Source organism: Dermochelys coriacea, chromosome 10 (genome assembly GCF_009764565.3).
Source record: "Dermochelys coriacea isolate rDerCor1 chromosome 10, rDerCor1.pri.v4, whole genome shotgun sequence".
Taxonomy (NCBI): Eukaryota; Metazoa; Chordata; order Testudines; family Dermochelyidae; genus Dermochelys; species Dermochelys coriacea.
Window position 1 is genome coordinate 72,412,394 of NC_050077.1, and position 25,206 is coordinate 72,437,599.

General features: G+C 45.1%; 1 protein-coding gene across 1 annotated transcript in view; it reads right to left on the minus strand.

Moving 5' to 3' along the window:
- AGBL1 (AGBL carboxypeptidase 1) overlaps nucleotides 1-25,206 on the minus strand; it is a 366,216-nt gene that overhangs the window by 273,200 nt on the left and 67,810 nt on the right. The window contains exons 14-16 of the mRNA XM_043494685.1: nucleotides 24,297-24,384; nucleotides 15,257-15,401; nucleotides 12,221-12,374 (exon numbers count right to left, since the gene is read on the minus strand). Of these exons, the coding sequence (XP_043350620.1) occupies nucleotides 12,221-12,374; nucleotides 15,257-15,401; nucleotides 24,297-24,384 (387 nt within the window). The remainder of the gene's footprint in view (nucleotides 1-12,220; nucleotides 12,375-15,256; nucleotides 15,402-24,296; nucleotides 24,385-25,206) is intronic.

Below are 25,206 nucleotides of genomic sequence, written 5' to 3' on the forward strand. Positions count from 1 at the left end.
GTAGAGGCAGACTGCAGGACAGTCACTATAAAACACAAACATCTTACCTCATGTTGGCAGCTGTGTCTGCTAACGTGTCCTGTAAGACAACATATGCACCTTTTCAGCCAGCAAAGAATTCCACTAGTTCCACCTACTCCAAGGCCTATTTGTCAGGCAGCTCCAGATCCTAGCTCACTTTCTTCCCTGCATTGCTGGCTGCCATGACTAATTGGATTTGGTGTTTTAATATGCATTTTGCCTGGCTGCAGTCTCACCGTTGTGCGGGCTGAGTCAGCTCCCCATCCCCACAAGACACTGGGATTCAAAGAGCAGCTGATGCATTATGGAAAATTTCGGTGAGCGCTGGTTTGCTAGCAGCCCTGCTTCTCTCTCTCTCAGATTTCTGTACTACTCCACCAGCCTCCTTCTCTGTTGCTGAGGACGTTTGCATTCAAGCAGGAGTATACCATGATTTGGAGCATTGCAATGGGCTGCTATGGAGATGACTGGGATGTCACCCACAGAGGATTGGGACTGGAGATGTGCATAACGAGGAATTTCCTGAGACATTTTGAACAAATTTTTCCAACTTCCATGTAGGGTCCTCTTTGTGCCCCTGCCCTCAGCTTTAAGTGTTTGATGAACTAGCTATTTGTGCAAAGAAACATCAGGCTCTGAATTCTGAAACAACTTGGGATGAGCCCCAGTTTTATGCAGAAATGGGCTCTTTTTCACTCAGGACATCTGCATGAAAACGGGGTTGTGGTTTTCACAACAGCTTGTCTCTTCCTGTCACCTAGGGTGACCAGACAGCAAATGTGAAAAATCAGGACATGGGTGGGGGGTAATAGGAGGCTATATAAGAAAAAGACCAAAAATCGGGACTGTCCCTATAAAATCGGGACATTTGGTCACCCTACTGTCATCTAAAGCCAGGGGCCTGTGTAGTGTCCAAAGTAAGGACTACTACAATTTCCTGCCACTGGCACCAGTGTCATTAGGAGTAACACCAATGAACAATTGAATTATAGCAGTTCAAAATCCAGGGAAGGCAGAATCAGGCCCAGAATGTTTATGGAAAACTAGGAAGACAAACAACTTTTCTTTTTCCAGGGAAATATCTTCAGAAATAAAGAATGAAGAGAGGAAAAAGATGAAGAGTGGAAGCAGAACATGTTCACTGAAAATACATTTCTAAGGAAATTTAATGCTGGTGAAAGGTTCCAAAAGACTATAATGATGAGGTCCCTTGTAAATACCTCAACAGCTAGACTGACAATCAGTCCTGGAAACAGAAATTCTTCGTTTCCTTATAGAACAGGTGCAACATGGACAATGGTAGCGTCTGGCCAGCGTGCCCCACCCTGACTTAGGAGGGACCACCTCCGGGGGTGAGGGAAGCATTCACTCTCTATTCAGTCCTGGGATCTCTCTCCTGAAGTGCCACATAGGGTGTCAGTAGTTGTAGTGGTTCCAATGACATAGACTTATGTCCACTAGGCACTGGATTATGAGACCATCAGCACATTCCACCACTGGCCACTGAACTTCCTGAAGGAATTTCTGGAAATGGGATTGTTTTCAGTGTGAACATTAGGCATATGGAATGGGGTGGGGCCTAAGGGTATAGTGGTGTTGGCGGTACTGCATATATTTGTGGAAGATGAGGTCTAGTGCACAGATGTCATTAGCAGGATGACAGATGTGCTGGGAATTGTTACTATTTCAGAGTGGCACAACACTGTGCCCTCGAGTTTGAGCTCTAGCAGGCCTTCTACGGCCAACTCCTCCAGCCACTGGAAAGCTCTTCGCTAACACAAGCAGGTGTTCTCCCTCTCTCTATTAATGCTGTCAGATTAGAGCCCTATTTGAGGAGCACATTTTCCTTTGGGGTGGGCGAAGCTGTTATCTGATTTCATCCCTGCTTTCTTAGGAGACACATCATCTCCAGCTTTGAAAAAAAGTTATTCAAAAGAAATGTGCAACAGCTTTTCATAATTAATATGCATTGCCAGTTACCACGCAGAGAGCCGGCTCAATTATAATAACTTGGAGTCAATAATTCATAAACTATAATGCATTATTAATCAATTATTGAGGCCTGAATTACATTTAATGAGATTAAACTGATTGGAGCGCTAAACAGTTTGAATCATATTGATTTAATCAATGTGCTTAATTAAACTGTCTACATTTTCCGCACAATCATTATTTCCCAGTATCCTGTACAAGTGGTCTCTTTGCTATTCTTCACTCAGGAATTGTTCTTGAAAATTAGTTGAACATTAGTACTTAAAGATAAAGTGTCTTGTTTTCTTTTTATTAAAAAAAAAAATCAAACCAGCTAATATGCCATCTAAGTGGCTTGTGTTCTCACATAAAGAAGTGCACCGATGTTGATCAGAAAGATATGTAGATACCTCAAGGAGGCTGTATTCTAAGAAGAAGAGGTCAAATAAGCACATCTGATCAGTCTCCATTTATCCAGTTGGGAGAGCACACAGAAACCTTAAAGACTATAAGCATCCTTATATACCTACCCTAAAAGTCATCCCTATATCTGTAGGTTTCAGAGTAGCAGCCGTGTTAGTCTGTATTCGCAAAAAGAAAAGGAGTACCGGTGGCACCTTAGAGACTAACAAATTTATTAGAGCATAAGCTTTCGTGAGCTACAGCTCACTTCATCGGATGCATTTGGTGGAAAAAACAGAGGAGAGATTTATATACACACACACAGAGAACATGAAACAATGGGTTTATCATACACACTGTAAGGAGAGTGATCACTTAAGATAAGCCATCACCAGCAGCAGGGGGGGGAAAGGAGGAAAACCTTTCATGGTGACAAGCAAGGTAGGCTAATTCCAGCAGTTAACAAGAATATCAGAGGAACAGTGGGGGGTGGGGTGGGAGGGAGAAATACCATGGGGAAACTTGTCTGGCGCTGGCTGGTTCATACAGTCACCCAAAATGGGTGTGAACAGCATGGAAGTCTGCCAGGAAATACGTTGATTCAGTGCCTCTCCTGCGCAGTCTCCACTAGAGGAGAGCCCATGGAGCTCTAGGTGGTCTTTAAAGCTGTCCTACCTTGGTAGAACTCCTTGGGAAAGGCAGCGGGGATATCGTTACCCATGCCGAATCTCCCCTCGACAGGGTGACTCTAGCCTATAAAGTTTATATCTGCTTTTCATGCCTCCAACCAAGTCACTGTATCAGACATTTTCCACACTGGACACATTCCCCCTAGCAGGGGACAGTGGTGAATATGCACACAACCTAACACATGACTTAGTCCTCCAGTAATTAAGCACATTAACCCATACTCTCAAATACTTAAGCTAGCCTCCTGCTATACCAGCATATCTGTACCATCATCTATACAAGTTCATCTATGGGAAATTTCTCTCTTGGATCTGATACACCTTGGCTTGCAAAGACGTTTAGCACAACTTTTGATGGCTTGGACAGAGGAAAAACCTTGGCTCGGGATCTTCTTCATGAGACAAGAGAAACCCTCTCACTGTACCAATTAATGACATTGCTCTAAACAGCCCCTTGTGATCTAGCACTACAGAAACATAGCAACTCCCCCAACCCATACTCCACCACACACCCACTGACACTTGTAACATAGATGGACCGACTGCTGGGAGCCTTCAGAGTATATTTGCTCACACAATATTTTATTATGGGAAATAAATTCCTCTTCAATTCCCCTGCCAGGAGAGGAGGCAGTGTGTGCGGGGATAAGGAGAGATGTGCTTCCATTATCCTTTTCTGAGCACCCTGCTATGAAATCAAGGGGCAGGCTCTGAAAGGAAGTGTAGAAACCCCATCATTTGGGCTATTTAGAGACCCACAAAATGTGCAGTAGGGAACAGTCTTGCACTGGCCCTGTGATGTGACCTAATAGGGCTTTTCCCTCTCTACCTTTCTATGATGATGTAGGATCTCAAACCCTGCCACTTTAGCTTAAGTGAAACAATCAGTGAAGAGTCATAACTCAGCTGGGATGGAGAAAGCAGCCTGAATAAAATAGGATCCAACCATCCAATAGGCACCCTCAGTTAAAGCAGACCTCAACTGAACCTATAACTATAGGCTGTGAAATGCTAGAACAGCATTTTTGTTTGGTTTGTTTGGGTTTTTCAAAAACAGAGAAAGGTCAATCTGTGGCTAAAACCTAAAAGAGCAAATCAGGACTCCTGGGCCCTATTCCTACCTCTGCCACTGACTTACTCTGTGACCTGGGAAGAAATCACTTAACTTCTCCATGTCTCAGTTTTGCTACCATTAAAAAGGGAGATACCACTTCCTGGCTCACACAGTTAGGAGGTTTCAGAGTAGCAGCCGTGTTAGTCTGTATTCGCAAAAAGAAAAGGAGTACTTGTGGCACCTTAGAGACTAACAAATTTATTAGAGCATAAGCTTTCGTGAGCTACAGCTCACTTCATCGGATGCATTTGGTGGAAAAAACAGAGGAGAGATTTATATACACACACACAGAGAACATGAAACAATGGGTTTATCATACACACTGTAAAGAGAGTGATCACTTAAGATAAGCCATCACCAGCAGCAGGGGGGGGGGGAAGGGGGGAGAAGGAGGAAAACCTTTCATGGTGACAAGCAAGGTAGGCTAATTCCAGCAGTTAACAAGAATATCAGAGGAACAGTGGGGGGGTGGGATATCCCCAAATTCAGGGGATACCATCATAGGGCCTAATCACATCAGCCACACTATCAGAGGCTCGTTCACCTGCGCATCTACCAATGTGATATATGCCATCATGTGCCAGCAATGCCCCTCTGCCATGTACATTGGCCAAACTGGACAGTCTCTACGTAAAAGAATGAATGGACACAAATCAGACGTCAAGAATTATAACATTCAAAAACCAGTTGGAGAACACTTCAATCTCTCTGGTCACTCGATCACAGACCTAAGAGTGGCTATACTTCAACAAAAAAGCTTCAAAAACAGACTCCAACGAGAGACTGCTGAATTGGAATTAATTTGCAAACTGGATACAATTAACTTAGGCTTGAATAGAGACTGGGAGTGGATGAGTCATTACACAAAGTAAAACTATTTCCCCATGGTATTTCTCCCTCCCACCCCACCCCCCCACTGTTCCTCTGATATTCTTGTTAACTGCTGGAATTAGCCTACCTTGCTTGTCACCATGAAAGGTTTTCCTCCTTTCCCCCCCCTGCTGCTGGTGATGGCTTATCTTAAGTGATCACTCTCCTTACAGTGTGTATGATAAACCCATTGTTTCATGTTCTCTGTGTGTGTGTGTATATAAATCTCTCCTCTGTTTTTTCCACCAAATGCATCTGATGAAGTGAGCTGTAGCTCACGAAAGCTTATGCTCTAATAAATTTGTTAGTCTCTAAGGTGCCACCGGTACTCCTATATCTGTAGTGTCCTACCAGACTTGTGAAACAACAGTGGCCTCCACCCCCATCAAAAGACCTAATTAAACACAAGCAGATGCTGCTGCTTCTCCCTGTTAACCTTAATGTCTTCTCCAGTCCAGGAGAGGGGGACTGTCTACCAAACATATCAGCTCTTATAGACATACATCCATTAGCTTCTGATGTACTTTGCCCACTTCCCTTGCCACTGCTGCTAACTAACAGGGACATTTGGATTTAACTTTAAACAAACTAGCTCTTGATGCAGCACATGCTGATGAGAAGGCAATCACCATGCACAAGAATTGGGTGGAATACTAGTCACAGACTACATAATCAGCATTAACAGAAGCCACAAGTACATGTCCAGGTATGAAGACATCCTTCTGAACATGTGTCATGCAATACCATAAGCAACCACTAGTGGTTCACATCAGCATCCATCCCATTGGTATTGAAGACAATAGCAAATCTCCCATTGACTTCAATGGCTGCAGAATTGAGCCCCATGACATTATAATGGTTACTGTTCTGTGCTGGGAATACAACTGCAATTCAAATCAGCTGAGGAGGAGGACAGGCTTATGGCAGAAACAGGCCCTGGACTGAGAAATTGCTGTTGCAATCAGAGAATTCCCCTGTGACTTTGTTACAATTCTATGTGCTTCAATTTCTCCATTTGTAAAATGGGAAAAAATATTGCTTACCTACCTCAGAGAGGGCTAGTGAAGCTAAATTCATTAATGTTTGTAAAGCACTTTCAGATCCTCAGATGAAAAGCTATATAAAAGGGAACAATATTATTATTACCCACACCTTTCCAGGATTAATTTATACACCCATTATAGTTCAGAGATCAAAGGAAAAGGACCAGGAAAAGAATAGGTTTTTGTAACTAGGAAAGAGTAGGGCTGTGCATAGCGAGTAGGGCTGTTCTGAAATTTATCTAAAAATTTTTTTAATGTAAATGTTTTTGTGTAAATCAAAAACTTTCAAAACCCGGTCTATTTTGATGAAATTTTGTTCAGGAAAAAAAGGAAGTGTTTAAAAATGTCAAAACATCCATTTTGACGTGTTCAGAAAGGAATATTTTCGATCTTTCATTTCAAAACCATGTTTGCAACAAAATTAATTGTTTATAATGTACAAATATTTGTAAAAGTTTTAAAAGATCAAAATCAGAGGAACATAAGAATGGCCATATTGGGTCAGACCAATGATCCATCTAGCCCAATATTTTGTCTTCTGACTGTGGCCAATGCCACTGTATGTATCAGAGGGAATGAACAGAACAGGGCAATTCTCAGGTAATCCATCCCCTGACATCTAGTCCCAACATCTGGCAGTCAGGGTACACCACACAGCAAAGAAACACCCATGGCTGGGCCCTGCCAACTGACTCGGGGTCATGGGGCTCAGGCTGCAGGGCCGTTTCATTGTTCTGTAGACTTCCGGCCTGGAGCCCGAGCTCTCGGACCTCTGCAGGGGGGTGCCAGCCCAAGCCCAGAAGTCTACACAGCAGTTAAACAGACCCACATCCCAAGCCCTGCAAGCCCAAGTCAGCTGGCAGAGGCCAACCACAGGTTTTTCTTTGCTGTATAGACATACCCTCCGAGGCTTAGGGACACCTAGAGCATGGGTTTGCATCCATGACCATCTTGGCTAATAGCCATTAGTGGACCTATCCTCCAGGAAAATGATTTGATTTTATTGAATCAAAGCATTTCGATTGACCTAAAACAAATTTTGTTTCACAGGAAATTTTTTTGTTTTCATTCCATTCTGGAAAGAAAAAAACACCAAAATGCACAAAATCTTGCTCCTGCCCCACTCTAACAATGAGCCAATTAAATCCACTGGAAGAAAGGCTCAGCTCCCTCCATACAACACAACCTAAGCTGCCATGAATTCATCAGCCTCCTTACGTTTCTAGGTTTTAATTTAGTCATCTATTGTGGAGACAAGACACTGATGTGCTTGCTCTAGTTTACAGAGGAAAGTTTCATCATTACCTGGGTGTAACTGAATGGATCTTTTAATTATAGATCTTTGGATGGCTAATCCATCCATTCATTCATTCTGCTATTTACCATAACTTGCAATGGTCCCTAGGGGCTAATCAGCTGGTATCTCACCCAGGCATTCCTTCATGAAGTCATTGGGTCCTACTTACAGTAACACACCTGACAAAAAAGATTTCAGCTTTGCTTGGAAAAACAACTAATTTGAACTAGAAGCTCTGACTGGTAGATTATGGCAGTTACTGTGTGTATGTCCCTTTCCCAAGGTTTCTTCAGATACATGTTTCCTGTAAAGGGACTACTTGAGGTTATTAGTTTCCTTCCTAGCATTACTTATCACCAACTGAACAAGAGAGAAAGAGATGGTGGGGAAAAAATTAATTCCAGCACATCTTCTGTGTATGAACTTCTCTGACCTGTATGTTATATGCTCCGACCTGGGGCAGAATGTCCACCCTGCAATTTTTAGCATGCCACTTTGAGCCCCACTAGCACAAGTCTGTTTATAGGGCTGTTTATAGGGCTGCTCCCACCTGCACTGTAGACATACCCTGGGTCTCTCTGAATCTCATTTTCCCATCTGAAAATTGGGAATAATGATATTTCCTTTCCTTACAGAGATGTTGTGATAAATGCATTAATGACTGCCAGGTGCTCAGTTACTATGGGGATGAGGGTCATACAAGTAACTAGACAGACAGATGCACCATCCCTTTTGAAAATCCTGGACACCTGATAGCAATGCATCAGCAAGCCCATTGTCTGCTCCCACTTCAGCCTGGCACAGGGCATCTCCAACAGCTTTCACGTGGCTGATGAGCTCCATGCCAGACAGGTTGCTTGGCAGTCCAAATGTATAATGTTATGGGCACAGAATATGCAAACCAGCATGGAACATGGGTGCATACTGTGTTCCCACTATTGGCTGAGTAGAGGACCGTTTTCTTTATTTGGGGTAGTAACTTAGGGCAAAACCTGAGAAGAGCAGAGCACCTGAAACTCCCCTTGATTTCACTGGGAGCTGCAGCAGCTTAGCACCTCTCCGGATTTGGCCCTTTGCTGTTCTTGCTGCTGCTTCTTTCACTTGAGAATCTTTCCCCCCCACACACACCTCCTACACCCCTCAGGAGACCCTCTTCCTCCCTCCACCCAGTAAAGTGAAAGACTAGGTTCGGAATAGTTGGGATCAAAGACTCCAGAGGGGAGATTCTCTCACAACCATTATATTTCTTCCCCTCTGTGCTGTTAATTTTAAAACCACTCAGAAGTGACAACATCAAACCCATGGCAGGTGCAGTGCAGTGGCTCATTGCACCCATGGGAGCTTACAGAAACCCACTTTTTTACATTATTCTAAGAACTGCTACTGTCTTCCAAGGAAAAGCTTTTAGCATAATTTGGCAGGCTGAGTCTGCTCAGAACAACTCTTTGTGAGAAGCAAAAAAGTGGGGTGGAAGGGGGAAGGAGTAGAAGAAGGAGACGAGCGAGACAAAGAATCCTCCCGCTCTTTGAATGAGCATCCCACATGCTAGCAGCATGGGGGACAAGTGGTTTTCTTTTTGTCAGAAGGCAAGCAGGGGCCTTACAGTTGGGGTGAGGGGCACAGACGCCATAACCCAGTGGATGTTCGGACTCCAGATAGAGGAAAGGGTTTTGAATGGCAAAGCACAAAGGACCCAAAGCACAGCACTTTGCCCCTGCCACCCACCATCCTCTGGTTTCCTTAAAATCAAACTTGTCCAGCCTCTGCTGTCTTCCTACTCTAACATGTCAGTAATAATAATAATACAAGGGAAAACCAGCATGATAGCAAAAGCCGGCAACAGGGAGGTGGAGGGGAGAGGGCAAAGGTAACTGTGCTGAAATGTACCTTGGGGCTCTCATAATTTGAGCAGGAGGGGGAAGACCTGGTTTTAAAAAAAAAAAAAACACCCACAACTCCATTTTCCTTCAACACGCTGTGAAAGTGCAACTTCTGGGAACATGCACGGCTTGTGCTTCTCATTAACAAGCTACACATTAATAAATTTAACTCAGACAAATGTAACCATCCTTGGACCACATTAATCAAAAGCCTGACAAGACTGATCTAAAGAGCTGAGAAAGGAAAATAAAGTATAGCTAACACAGAGGGATGTCATGCACTGATTTTCTATATCTCCCTGCCCCCCACCCACATACCAGTATTCCTTGTGTTCAGAGTAACTCCTCCCCACCAAATCTATCCTTCCATACAGATGGTCCTATCCCTCCTAGCACCCTGCTATGTTTGTCCAGTGCACCCTTGTGAAGCACTCTCTTTCTTCCCCACCCCCTGTGTCTCTAATAAAAAAAAACAGAGAAGGCGTATAGGATATTAAAGCAAGATCATGCCCAACAATTACTCAGCTTTGAAAAACTGTATGTTATCTATGTTGTTGAAAAATCTCTCAGGAAAAAAATATATATAAGGAGAAAACAAAAATTTGAAAGGCAAGCAAAACCACTAAGACTTCTTGGAAACATGAATAGCCCACAGCCCTAGAAAGGAAAAGAAAAGACCAAAGGCCATCAACAACTTCTAGTCATTCCTCCCTGGGTTGACTCCTCCCAGGATGCAGCTCCACATCACCTCCTGAGCTGGAATGTATGTTTGCAGGGTCTTCACCAAGCAATGGAAGTCATTCCCATGCAGTCTTCTTCTCTGGGTCTTGAAGGATTCAGCTCTTTGGGCATTTGCTTTTGTTGGGCTGGGTTGCTAGCATGGCAATATATTTTCCAAAATAGTAGAAAATGTTGGATTTTTAGCATCAGCCAAACTACCTCAGAGTAGGGAGGGCTTCTTACACAAGCCAAGTAGACTGAGGAACAACTGCTGACCAAAGCAATGCAAAGCAGCAAAACTTAAGCTCAGCGTACCCCACCTCCCCACGACATTATTAACCAAGCTGCTTAAATGAAATAAACAAATACACGATAATTCAGGCTTGTCCAGAGGCAGCCCATGGCACAACACACAGTATGGAGTTTTTCTGCTCTTTCATTAGGTAAAACAAATATTTTCTATCACATAATACTATCATTATTGTCATTCATACAGCGTGCTATATGTGCCCATGACATACAAAAAAAAATGACTCAGTCTTGCGCCCACCATCCCTGCCCCAAACAGCTTCCAAATGAGTTCAGAAGATACTATTTTGATAGTTCAATTAGTTCATTGCTAGAGTTGGGTGAGATTTTTCTACCAAAATTTTTGCAGTGGAAAATGGCGATACTGAAATGCTTCGTGAATGTATGTCAATTTCATCAGATTGTTCATTTTGGGGGGTTGGGGGGGAAATTCAGAAAAAAATCAGAACTGTTTGGTTTGACATTTTTGCAATGTTGTTACTCTGGAAAGTGTTAATGGCCACCATCATGCATGTCCTTCAGCTGTAGACAATCACACATCTGTGCTAGATCACCCTTCATTCAGGCTAAATGGAAGCCACAATTAAATACTCCTTTATGTAGCAATAACTTGACACAACAGGAAGCCATCACCCAACGCACGAGGGCCACATGGGAAAGCATGAGCAGAAGTAAACTGTATGGTTGGAGGGGTTTCTCTGAGACTGCAAATGCAGGGACTATGAATTAACAAGCTGTGTACATCTGTGTGTGAGAGTGGCAGAAAACAAGAGAAGTCATGAGCGTAGCTGTGAGAGGGAGCTGAGGGACAGAGTTGCTTGGGGCCCAGGATTGCTAGAAAGGCAGGCTTGGAAACTGTGATCAAGGAAACTGACTGCTGTGTGTTTCTACTATGTTCAGGGAAACAGGACTTCATGTTCCTTCCCTGCAAATAAATAGGATTGCATCAAATAAATACCTGACTCATGCGGAGTCATGGCTAATTGACTGAATCAAAGCAACAGCAGCAGCCAGGCCAACAATCAAGTTCTCTCCCTTTTCAACAATGCCTCCAGTTTCCAGTGTATAAAGCTGTTTAACTGCAAGGTTAAACTTGGCAACACTGTGGTTTTGCTTGAATATTTCACCCTGAAATGCTGCATTCATGATCAGAAATGGTGATAATTCTACAGCAAATACTCCCTAAATGAAAACTGATAGACACTTTATGACAGGAAAACATAACCACAGTGTAATTACGCTGAAATGTCAATGTAACTACAGTCACTCTGTTATAAACTGGAACCAAAATGGAACCCATAACTTTCACCAGCCCGAGAAAGGGAAGAAAGCAGACAGGCAAAATTCTCTTCTCCGATCCACATGGTAGTACTCAATGCTAATATTTATGTGCTCCCTTTATGTACGGATCTAGTGTTGATGTCAGTGTTGATACAGATAATTCCCACACATATACTACTGCAGACAGCTGATAGGGTTCAAATTCAGAAACCAAAACCTCCATAGAATTGTATTGCTGGATATCTCAGTGATATAAAAATGTACAATTCCATTACACATTGCCTCCCCAAAAGATCCCAAAGCCATTTATGAAGTTCACAAATCTTACTCGGAGATTCTTTCACCCACTGCAGCCACCTCTGTGGTGCAACATAGCAGCTTAAATATTTAATAGCATGAAGCATGCAAACACTACTCCAGGGTTAGCACTGAAAGTAAGGACAAATGCTGTGTCCAACTGAATCTAAGGTGAGCATCTACGGAGACAGAATGGAATGACAAGAGTTGGAATTTGGCCAAGGGAAGCGCGGTTTACATCCCTCTTTCTTATGAAAAGTGCCATAGGATCTATGAGGCCCACAAGTAGCCAATACCTTAGTTGCGTATCTTAGGTAGGTACTTACGGAACTGCTCCAGGTCATCACTACTTTTAGACTCTGGCATAGCAGTGATGGTGAGCAGTGGGCATGGGTTTCCTCCCAGAGTCTGGCACAGTGTCTGCTGCCTGTAGTAGACCTTCTTGGGGTTCCTGGTTTCTTCCAGGATGTCAAGGTGGGACTGAGAAAGAAGCAAGGAACCAGCTTTACAAATGAGCTCATACTGTTTAAAACTCATTATATTTCAGTCTTAGGCATTTAAACTGTGCCCTCACCTTACAATCTGGGTGGTCATTTCCTCTGTTATTACCCACTCCTTTACCCTATTCTTTCTTCCATCAGTCAGAACTACCTCCCTCAAGATGTTTGCTGTCAATGCCCTAGTAGGTTCATTACAATAAGGACACCTGTCCCACCAGGAACATGGCTAAAACCCATCAACTCAGTTCACACAGGACACCCAGCAGCCACCAGATGGTAACAACTTTCTACCAACTTGGGCTAAATTTCATCCAGTGACCTAGAGACAAAAGACTCCAAATCTTATCACCAGGCCTTAGATCAATCTGTTGATTCCACCCCAATCATCCAGTGTCTAGTTGATCAAATACAGTTGGATACCTATGATGATCTACTTCATTAAACAATTTATTGTATAGAGTAAAAATGCAATTATTATACCTATTTAATTATCTTGCACAGATATAAAGGATTTGTTACAATCAATTTCTTATATGCTATGGTAACCAATGCAACTTAGTGGAACCATTGCTACCATAGATATCACACAACAGACTGTTGCATTATAGCTTCACATGCAAACATTTAACAAATCAATTTTTAAAAAATGAATTACTCATCAAGTACGCTTGATTAGTACTGGTCAAAAAGCAATGCACTAGTGAGTGTATCCATTGAAAATGAAATTTCTCTGTATATATGCTGTAAATATGTCTGCAATTATTAAAAATATATGATATTATTAGAAATGTTCTCAAATCACTAACTCCACATAGAAGTTTATCATCTTCTCAAATGCCCTTGGATTACTAATCACATTTACTTTATTACTTGTCTGTAGGAAAAGACATATTTCACCCACAGACGCATGCTCTAAAATAAAACCTACTGGTGCACTGACCTGAGTTAGAATTTGTTCATCATGCAAATTACAGTAGTATAATAATCTTCCAAAAGGAAATGTGCAAGTCCCATCACTAACATCATTTAAAATTAGCCTGGTCAAAGTTTCTCTGGAGAATATATTGCAGGCAGTAATCCTACTTTGGCCACCAGCTGGACTTAATTATCAGCTCTTTTCCACCTCTAACACTCACTTTCCAAACCCTGATGTCCTTCACTCAGTTTTAATTCATTCAATCCTTGCTGAGGCAAAATTCTCATCGATTTCAAGGAGCATTTTACTTGAGTAAGCAGTGAGGAAGGAATGAGTAAGTACTTCAGGATTTAGCCCTGTGAATCTAAGAACAACAACGTCCTTTCATTTCAATTCTATTCATTCAGATGAGATATTCAGGGATTCCCACAGGGTACAAAGTCTCAAAGCCTTGCATGCCCGCATACCAACAGAAGGAATCAATACATACTGAAATCATGACTAAGTACGGTACTTCAGTAATAAAGAATTCAGTAGGCCTCACATCCTTCGGTCTCCCAGTCCCCTACTCTCCTGCTGGCTGCAGCACACACCTGCCTTTGCATTAACTGCTTAAGTATATGCCACATTCAAATTCTGGAGCTCTCTCTGCGTTCCACATTAGCTCATGGAAGTAATTGGGTCCCATGGGCCTGGTGCAGATAGGCTTGCACGCATGTTTTGGACAGCCAGGGCTTGACCTGAGGGAACTTTTTGTTCAGCTTTTCTGAACATCTGTAGTGGGATGCGAAGCAGTCAACTAATGTGTTGTGGTTTGGAATGGGAATGAACCTAACATGGACTACATTACTATGCTGGGCTAGTCACACACAGCGACATGGCTTGTGTTACATAAGAAAGGAGGTTTTGTTCTCCTTGACGGTTTGCTCCTCCATTCTTGTGCATGGGCAAAATGGTACATTTAATAAGGTTTGAGTTTTAGAAATAGTCAGCAATGGGCCCAAAATGGCTTAACCCATCCATCAGTTGCCCATAGCAACAGGGATTGGGTAGAAGGCATTAATGGCAAGACAATTAAAGGGGGCTGAGAAAAGGGGGCAGGGGCAGCCTGAACGCCTGGTATCTTCACTTTTGAAAAGGTTTCTCTAGTGCTTAATGGTGAAGTGATGTGCTGCCTGGGATCCTCCATCTCCCCCTTTATTCTTCCCTTCTTTAGAAGCCTCACCCAGGGCTCCCCCACCAGTACGGTTCAGAAGGTGAGCTGGGTACAGCTTTCCCCAGACCTCCCAACACCATTCACCATTGGCCGATGAAGGGCTCTAGGGAGCCACATGAGTGAATCCCTCCTGCCCCAGAGGAACATTAACATCCATTTCAACATAGCTTTGGGACAGTAAAGCCTTATGCTTTGGGTTGGCTTGTTTTTCCCCCGCATACATTGGGAGCACAGCTGAGAGCATCTAACTGGGACAGAGTGCACAGCTGACAGAGTAAATCTGAAACAGGCCCTGCACCTCAGTATTGCATGGTGCAGCTCTGAAAATAGCAAGTCGTTACATGATGGCCGAAAAGGATTAGCCACATAGGAGAAGCAGTCAGCTTTTTCCTCCTAGCTTGCCATTAGCCCAGAGCAGCCCGTACTCTAAGGATGGGATGCTGGACATGTTTGGGTTGGCTGGTAAATACTAAAAAAAAAAATATCGGCCTTTAATCGCAGCCTGCTCCATGCAGTTAACGCTCATGGCTATCCTTCAACTCCTTCCTGACCTCCAGAGTGGTCAGGGACCATTGTAGACAAGGCAGTGAAAGCATTATGAAAAATAGCTAGCATCCTGTGAGCATTGCTACAAAGGGTAGCATATGTGCCATATCAAATACTACTCATAATCAAGACAGCTCCCCTCCCTTGTTCCCGTCAGTCTCCTCCTGGGACAGGCCAACATTACCATCAGTGTAGAGTAACTGTAGGGGTAATGGTAGGCCAGGTAGCAGACATCCTCCCCGTGAGGGAATGTGACGGTGAAGGTGAGCGTGTAGTAGGATTTCCCTCGTGCGCCTCCCGCTGTGGCTGCACTACGGCGGTAATGGTTTCTAGAGGAAGAGAAAGAGGGGGAATAGATTGTAATCAGCTTTTGGGTCCTCATCTTGTGTGCTTGTGCAAGAACTGAACCATCAGAGAAGTCTCCATCCTGAATGATCTGGGGCAGAGCTCCAACCTCAACCATGCATGGTGCAAACTCTAAGAGGGCCAAATTGAGAGGCAGCTGACCCAGCTCTGTGAAAGACCGAATACAACATGCAACACAGTGCCACTGAACAGTCTCCACCATACAGCTAAGGCCCATGTTATAGCAGATAGGTGAGAAGGTGGGGGGGAAGCAGCAGATATGGAGACACAGGCTACACGGTGATGGTTAGTGCCAGCATGCACAGCTGGATTCAAGCAAGTTACTTGGAATCCAATGGTCAAAGCGGGCCGGGGGGAGCAGTGAGTTAGAGGCAGAGCAGCTGGTGGCAGCACTGGTCATAATTTGCCCCTGCCAGTCCTGTGCCTCCGGGGCTGGGCTGCCTTGTGGGAAGATAACAGTTCATCTAGTGTGGGGAGGTGGAGCCAGCAGGGGATGGGTGGATGGGAAGAGGCTGTCTAAGCATACTTGAAGATTTTGGAGGAATAAAAATTTTAGGGGTTAGGGTCCAGTCAGTGCACTGTAAGAAAGGCGGAATTGGAACAGCATATAAAAGGATAGGGGAAAAGTGAGGTGAAGGGACATGGGCAAAATATTCCATACACCATCAAAGGCACAACTTCAGATTGAGCAGAGAAGGGAGCTGGGATTGAGAGGAGTCAACATCTGGAAGCGAAGATGACTCATACAGACTTGCATCTCATGGGCCAGCCAAATCACCCCCACCAGATCTCTCCCTTTCAGTAACAAGAGCACCTGAGTCTTCAAGACTCCACAAATCTCCCTTCACATATTCAACACAACCTCCCATTCAGGGGATTAACTCTAATAAAAATGTGGCTTCTGGATGAGAAGGAACATTTTCCTGCAGCACAGATGAAGAGCCAATTCATGCTCTTTAGAGAGAAACATCATGGCAAATTGCACCCAGAAGTATATTTCAAACAATATTTTTCCCACATTGCACCAACTATGCTGTTGCCAAACCTTCTGATTTTGAAGGACTGTGAGGCTTTTTGACAAATGTTATCATAATGTTGCATTAAAATGCAAAATACTGGAGGAGACCAACAGATGCAATTTCAGCTCCTGAAATTTACAATACCAGTTTATTTTTCTGTTATTTTTTATTCAAAGGGGTAAAGAGATGAGATAATTATTCTTCTCAAATCCTCCAGAATAATCAGCTCTTCGTCACAAGAAAAACACAGCACAAGCAGACATTTCTTTTCAAAGCATATGAATTTAGTGCTTACGAACACGTGAGGTGAATGGCACTGGCTGGAGCAAGGAATCACACAGATAGCATTCCCGCCTCCATGGCACAGTGAAAAGGCAATGATTTAATGCTCAGCTGGCACCCAGACATTTCTCTCTGCTATTCTCAGCCAAAAAACAGGTAATACATAATTTTAAATATTAGAGTGAAATCCTGACTCAGTTCCAAGTCAGTGGATTCGATTTCAGTGGGGCCAGGATTTCACCCCCATTTTCATAAAAATCAAGACAACAACATATCACTTTCTCTTCCAGTGAATCTGGATATTGGGGTCGTGGGGGGGCGGTCAGGAGCCATCTCTTGTGTGATTCATGTGGATAGAACATATCCTCCAGATCTCTATTCTATTCATTTTTACTTTCAGGATCACAATAACCTCAGACTCAAGATGCTGTCACAAGCCCTGAGATTTTCTGAGACAGTCCTCAGACATCCGCCACAGGTCACTGGTGAGAGGTGAGATGGGTGTGGCAGACGGATGCTATCCAGTATTCTGCCATACAATTCTGCCAGTGAATTTCCAGTCTGAACCTAATGCTCCAGTCCCGAGTTTCCCCTCCACCAGCTCCCAATGCAGCTCAGTCCTGACCAAAACATCCTTTTGTATCGTATTAGTCCATCACCACCGCACAGCTCTGACACTAGTGCAATCCTGGCATTCAGCTATTCCAGTTCTGACCTCTTTCAAATCACTTCTCAAAACTCATTTCTACTGCAATGCCCACAGCAAACAACCTCGTTATAATGGCAAGTCTACAGGGCTAGTGACCGCCGGGAGTTTTATTCATCATTACTGATTCATAAAAAAAAAGTAACATACACATGTAGCTAGTTGATACATCCCTGTGTTCCTATTACTGATAGTCATGACCTCCTGCACATCCACCTGTTATGTCCTGGCCTTATTTAGCTTGTAAATACCTTCGGGTTAGAATTGTCTTTCTCCGGATAATTGTATAGCACCCAGTACAATCCTGAACACTGCTAGAATACAAACAATAAATAATAATCTTCCTAAATTATGCCCAAGTGTGATGTGATATTAGGATGCGTCACGTGACAAGTCCACTAAATATATTTTCACATTTGATCTGTCTGATCCCCAGAGGTGGAAAAGATCACACATTCACGCATAGCAACCTCTGCTCTGGTCCCTGCTATCTCATTTATCCTCTCTTCCCAAAATATGCCCAAAGCTCTGCACTCTTTCCAGAAGCTAACCAACCGGTTCTTAGAAAGGATATGCAAGACCCAGTGATGGCTTTATCAGCATGAAAGCTACATCTGCTGTGCCTTTGAGTCACTTTATAATAGTCAAATCATAAAGCTTGCTGCTGTCCTTCAAATATACTGTGTACCAGGCAGTTTGCCTCTAACAGCAGCTACTGCAAGTTAATTAACAATCATAATACTTATCACTTACTGTGTAAAGCACTTGTCATGTTCAAAGCCCTTTGCCAACATTAGTTAATAAAACCTCACAAACTCCTTATCGGCTAACATTCCTTGGGAACCTACGAGGTCGATAAATCAGTATAATTATCCCCATTTTACAAGAGGGGAACTGAGACAGAGAAATGAAGAGAGACTTGCCCAAAGCCCCAGAATGAGTCAGTAGCAGAGTTGAAATAAGAACTCAGGAGTTCAAAGGCTCCAAGCCTGGCAGCAACAGTGTGACTACTCATATGGCCTTTTGACTCTCTTAACCACCTGCAGCATCTGACCAACAGCATTGCTGGCATTGGGAAAAGTGATAAATGGAATATGGAATATCAGCTTAGACTAAAGTAGCAGAGGAAAATTCATATATACACCATAACTTTAGGCCCACTGAAAATGGGGCCTAATATAAAGATGAAATATTTACCCTTTCTCTACTCTGTCCCTCCCCAAAGGACTCCCTTTGTCCTGCTACCTTTTAACCCTATTGAAATCTGACTTTGTTTTTCTCCCCCATGGACCTATACTTAGGCTTCCAGTGTGGTAGGTGTATGTGACACACAATCTTTTAGCAAACGCAGGAAACAGAGGTTGCCTGAGTCTATATGGGGAGGGTATGGTGGAAAAAACAGTAACAAAAACCAAATATCAGAAGATGGCTCGTATTATTGGGTCTGGTAAATGGTGGCTGGACCGAACCCAATGCAGTGGAGCTCCCTTTCCAAGGGCCAGACCCTCTGTGGGTGTTCTCATTTTTGAGTCTCTACTCTGAATCTGTTGAAAGAAGCAATGCCCCCCTAGTGACTGAAATAGACCATTCTTGTGGTCAAACTGCTAGTAGGGCCCATGCCCACTTACCACCGCATCAATGTCTTAACTCTGGCTAGCCAAGACCACCTTTAGGGCTGAAAGGGAAGATGCCATTCCATGGCATATTTAAGCATTGACTTCTCTCCTAGAAACTAATAAGACCCAGTAGCACTGTCTATGATGGCAATTTTTATAGTGTGAACACAAGGCCCCTGGAAAGACAGGTGAAACCCTCTCTCTGATATCACAAAGGCCCCCCAAAACACCTATCAGATGGGAATGAATAAGTCATTAGTGACCCGGGCAGGATTCCAACTGGTGGGCTAGATACAAACTGCTTCATAGCCCATTACCAATCCTCTGAGGCATCCAATGCCCAGAAAAGTTGCAGTTTAGACAATAAGCTGAAAACAAACTCTGGAACTGAATGCCCAAGTGCATTTTCACCAATTCAATATGCTGACATTTTCCTTAAATAATTTGCTGGAAAAGAATATTATTTTGTGTGTTAACATAAACAGCTGCCAAGAAGACAAGTGAATTAGACAATCTTATAATAACTGTGACTATTTATCCTGGGTGTACCCTGGCACTTCACACAAGGAAGCAATAAAACAGAGCAGCCGTGTCACGGAGATTCCTTTTGACAGTTGAGTTGCTAATATTCTCCATAACATAAAATCTCTCTCAAGAGATGTATGGGAAAGGTATATAATGGCAGAGCGGGGCTACGACATTCATCTTCATGACTGAGCTCTCCCATCTCCCCTCACCAGTGAAGATGAATGTCAGGAGAGATCGGCCAGCATGTATTACACAGACAACCCATGTATGTGCTTCTCCTCCCGCTGTCCTTCACCTCAGAGGCTGCTTTACATCTGAGCTGTGGAAGATGAGAAATGATGGGAATTTGTGGGTGAGCGGGCGTGTTAACATCACTGTGTTTACCCTTACTTATGTATTCAAGGTCTGGGGTCACAGCTAACCTTCCTCCAGGAAAGGAGAGTTGGATGAGGCTTCCTCCAGAACCCATCATCAGCCTAAGCAGAGCGTCGCGGGAAGATACAGGGCTCTTCCACCAAAACACATTGAGCATGCTGTCTTGATAGTGCTCCCATCTTCGACCAGCCTGGGGAGCCACAGACTCTGATTGCTCCTAGATGCAACTATTTGCTGCCTACAGACTGGTACTCTATACACTCCAATGACTGGGGAGTTGCTCTGTCATTGGTGAAAGAACAAGAGGTATGTGTTAACCTAGAAAGAACAACAGATTGATAGATGGCAATATAAAAATATATTGACATATAACTGGATGAACAATTGAAAGACACCACATACTGCAAAACAAAACAATCCTATGCTAATGTCTCAACCGTATCCTGGTCCAGTATATGATTAAGAATTTAATTGCACATTCATGGCTTAAATTTACCAGTCAGTTACTATTGAATCACCACACCGTAACTGCCTTGTTCATGATGTTAGGAGCCATTACTATCGGAATCAGCACATAAGCATTGTATGTTCTGCATCGACTGGTGCCTAGTCTGCCCGCACCCATGAGCCCATGCACAGAAGCCAAAGGCTACAGGCCTAGTGCAGCACCTAACACAATGGGGCCCCACTCTTGGTTGGCCGTTAGTCACTACTATAGAAAACATGATTACTCATAAAAATGAAGGTATGTAGGGGCCAGCTGTCCAAGTAGCACATAAGCTTCTGAGCTGAGCTGAAGGGACAGTCTCAGGAGGAGTAGAGGTTAGCTGGACCAGCGCCGGCTCTAGGTTTTTTGCCGCCCCAAGCTCAGGTGGGGCTGGGGCTCGCAGGCTGCGCTGGAAGCGGAGGGAGTGATGTCACCTTTACCCCCTCCCCTGCCCGCTCGCGAAGAGAAGCCTCGATATAAGGCGTGGCACAAGGCAGCGCAGCAGCCAGGGTGCAGATGAGGCGATGCAGCCCCAGCTCCCCGGCAGGACTCGCCCTCTCCTCCCCAGGTAGCGGCTGGGCCCTGGCAGCTCAGCATCCCGGGGCTGGGGCTTCCCCTTCCCGCTGTGGCCAGGGGTGCGGCACCCTCACCCAGTCTAAGTGGCACAGCTCCGAGAGCGCAACTGCCCCGGAAAAAAAGAGGGTGGCCGGAATACCGCCCCTGGAAATGTGCCACCCCAAGCACGTGTTTGTTTTGCTGGTGCCAGAGCCAGTCCTGAGCTGGATAAAGATGAGTGTGGGGGGATTATTTGGGCAAGGTAAATGGTTATTTGAGCTGTTACTGACAAGGCACCCATTATAGGCAAGAGAACCAGGACCCTTGACCCCCAAGCAAGCTTTATTTAGGGAGTTTGGGCTTGTTTTCACAGGGAACTGGAAGGTTTTTTTTATTCCTGTCCTGACATAAGTTTCTCTTTGTTTCTCCTGCAAGGCGATAACATCGCACTAAATGCACCCAGCAATGTTTGGATTGACTGTGATGTTGTGCATGCGAGTGAGAACAATGATGTTTAACCTTCTAGGCCAAATGTACAAACACTAGCAAAAAGCAAAACAAAACCCAGTTTATTTTGCAAGGAAAAATGCATTCAGTCTACCTGGGGTTCCACAAGCCCCTAAACTGCACGACCATGTGTGGATGAGACTGCCCTTTACTGTGACACATGTGGTCCATTAGCAGAGAGTGAAATGGAATACAGGCTAATCTGAACAAGTGACATTTAATTAAGTCCCGTGCACTGCTCTGACCACGTGCCTGAATTCCTTCCAGACTAACTCCCTGCATTCCTGCTTTCCAATTAATAAAAGTCCCTCCAGTGAACATGGGCCCTCTTCCTCTAGTTCCACTGATCATGATACATCCTCCCTATTTTACAAACATTTTAATATAAACATTAAAAACAATAATTGATGCCCAAACCCCCACCCTATGTCCCTTTGTCCAGAGGTTGCTGGACGTACTCCTGGGGGTTTCATCACATGACATGATCTTTAATTCAAGTTTAATCTTTAATTCCTGGAGACCCAGGGACAATCCTGGAGGGTTGGCAATCCTAGGTTGTTAGCCCATAGCAGAGTTGGAATCTTATCTTTACCACAGACTCAGCTGGTTACATAGTCTTTAAGATCGTTTAGTCTCCTCAATGGATGACCACAAAGGGAGTGACCTATCTCTGTCTCCCTCTCTAGAAAACCATCTCTCTGTGGAGTTTCCTTCCTTCTTGTGGGGTTGGCCTCTGGATGGTTCTCTGTCTCTCCATTCTGTGACACTCTCTCTCTCTCTCTATAGGTTCTATCTAGATTTTGTGTCTGCTCGCTCGTTAAGTGTCTCCTGATCCTTCAGATCACTTCTTTCTTGCATAGTCACCTCATACGTGGTGGATGCCAATGCAGCCCTCATTACACCTTTAGTCTATTCCATCTGGAGACTTTCTAAACCAGAGGTGGGCAAACGGTGGCCCGTGGGACCATCCTGCCTGGTCCCTGAGCTCCTGGCCCAGGAGGCTGACCCCCGGCCCCTCCTCCGCTGTTCCCTCTCCCCTGCAGCCTCAGCTCACTGCGCCACCGGCGTAATGCTCTGAGCAGCGGGGCTGTGAACTCCTGGGGCAGTGCAGGTGCAGAGCCCAGCCTGACCAGGTGCTCTGTGCTGTGCAGCAAGGCTGCCTGTCCTGGTGCAGCCACGCCGCCAGCCATCAGTGCTCCAGGCAGCACGGTAAGGGGGCAGGGAGCAGGGGGGGTTGGAGAGAGGGCAGGGGAGTTTGCGGTGGTGGTCAGGAGCCGGGAGTGTGGATAGGGGGTGGGGCGGTCAGAGGGCGGGGAACAGGGGAGTTGAATGGGGGCGGGGGTCCTGGGGGGCAGTCAGGAAGAAGGGGGGGATTGGATGGGGCGGCAGGGGGTCAGTCGGGCAGGGGTTCCAGGTTCGGTCAGGGGACAGGGAGAAGGGGTGGTTGCACGGGGCAGGAGTCCCGGGGGGGCTGTCTTGAAGGAGGGGGGGTTGGATGGGGCAGCGGAGGGCACTTGGGGGCAGGGTGTCCAGGGGCAGTCAGGGGACAGAGAGTGGGGGGCGGTGTATGGGGGCCGTCAGAAACAGGGTGGGTTGGATGGGGCAGGAGTCCCGGGAGGGCCCTCAGGGGGGCGAGAAGCAGGGGGGTCAGATCGGGCATGGGGGCCGGGCCATGCCTGGCTGTTTGGGGAGGCACAGCCTCCCCTAACCAGCCCACCATACAATTTCAGAAACCCGATGCGGCCCTCAGGCCAAAAAGTTTGCCCACCCCTGGTCTAAAGGCTGGATCCTCACAGGAGTACCTGTCTTCAAGGCTGGTAGGTCCTTGGCTTACCTGTTGTAATCTAGTGCCTGCTTTATCTGATCGTTGGCCCTGTTTTTTCCACCAGTGAAGCAGAGTGTAAAGGCAATGCCACAGACCCAGTGAGCATGGTTCAAGATGCAGACGTGTCTGCCACCTTCAGGTACAACTCCAAATTCGTAGGTGAAGTGAGCGAAGCCGCTCCCTGCTCAGGTCTTCACTGTGTGCCTTTGGGATCATTTTCATGTGTCATCCTACTCTGGGAAAACTAATTTCCCTCTCATGCCAACACAGCACCGGGTGGCCGCTGGAGCCAGGATTAGCAGGCACAACTCATGCAGATTTAGAAAGGCTCTGTACTTGCTCCAGACAGGACTGAGTTTCACCCCTACAGTACATTAATTTCTGGAGAAAATGTGGCAGTGATGGGAGAAGCAGAGCAGGGCACTCTGCCCTCAGTGCCGACCAACACTCTGAAACACCCAGATGAATCTATCTGAAATCACAGCTCACCCTTTGGCAAGGAGAATGGGTGACTAAAACTCTGTTAATCCTTTGTGTGCTGCATTCAGTTTGGTGCACCAATGATAAAAGTTGGGGATGGAAAAGAAAAACAGGTAGGCTGCCCAGTCCATCTCTCTGCCAATCACTGGAGCAGGGCCTTTAAATTATGTGGGTACCACTCCTTTGTGATTCTGTGCACACACGAAGAGGGCTTCATATTATCACCCCTCCTCCCTTCTCCACTCCCACTATACTTCAGAAGAGAGAATTCTGCATGTACCCTCTCTTTCCCCTGCATGCCAAATAAAAGGGTCTCGCTCACATCCAGTCCCTGCTGTCAGAAGTGCAGAATGTAGCAGGCTGGCATAAATTTATTGTGAGAGAGAAACAGGGCACTGGCAGCTGAAGGTTAATGACATGAATATGGTTAGCAGGAGGTGAAGGGAAGCCAAAAGGAATGCACCAATGAAACACTTACTTGTAGTAACAGATATCAGAGCCCACCCGAATCCAGTGAGGCTTGCCTTGGAGAGCTTCCTTCACCGAATACATGACTGGCTGCATGCCTACATAAAACAAAGGCAGTTTCAGGTGACATGACTTCCTTTGCGTGAGTGTGCATGCTCTTTGCAGCTCTTTTACCAAAAGCAGATACACTCTTCCCCTATCCCATACTTGATTTCAAAGCAGCCAACTCTCTATAGAAAATTATGGAGAGAGGAAGCCAGCTACCAGGAAATGAGTAGAAAATGCATCAGCCCTACTGGCTTTTCCCAGGTGTGAGATTCCAAGCAACTCTGCTTATACAGGGACTGAGGAAGGGAAAGAGGATGAAAAGAAGAACATAAGAATCAGTACACTGGACAGACCAATGGTCTGGTTAGTCAAGTATCCTGTCCTCTGTCCCACTGGAATACATCAATAGTCATCTAATAGTCTGGAAACCCACCTCCTGACATAATGGAAGCAACCAATGGACCGTGCATCTAGTCCAGGGATCAGCAACCTTTGGCACGCATCCCATCAGGGAAATCCGCTGGCAGGCCGTGACGGTTTGTTTACCTGCTGCATCCACAGCTTTGGCCGATCGCAGCTCCCACTGGCCACAGTTCACCATTCTAGGCCAATGGGGGCTTCAGGAAGCGGCAGCCAGCACATCCCTCAGCCCGCGCCACTTCCCGCAGCTCCCATTGGCCTGGAATGGTGAACTGCAGGCAGTGGGAGCTGAGATCAGCCAAACTTGTGGATGCTGCAGGTAAACAAATCGTCCCGGCCTGCCAGCGGCTTTTTCTGATTGGCCGTGTGCCAAAGGTTGCCGATCCCTGATCTAGTCAACAATACTTTTTGCTAACCTCAGCTAATATTGGATGCTTCATACGAAGGTATTA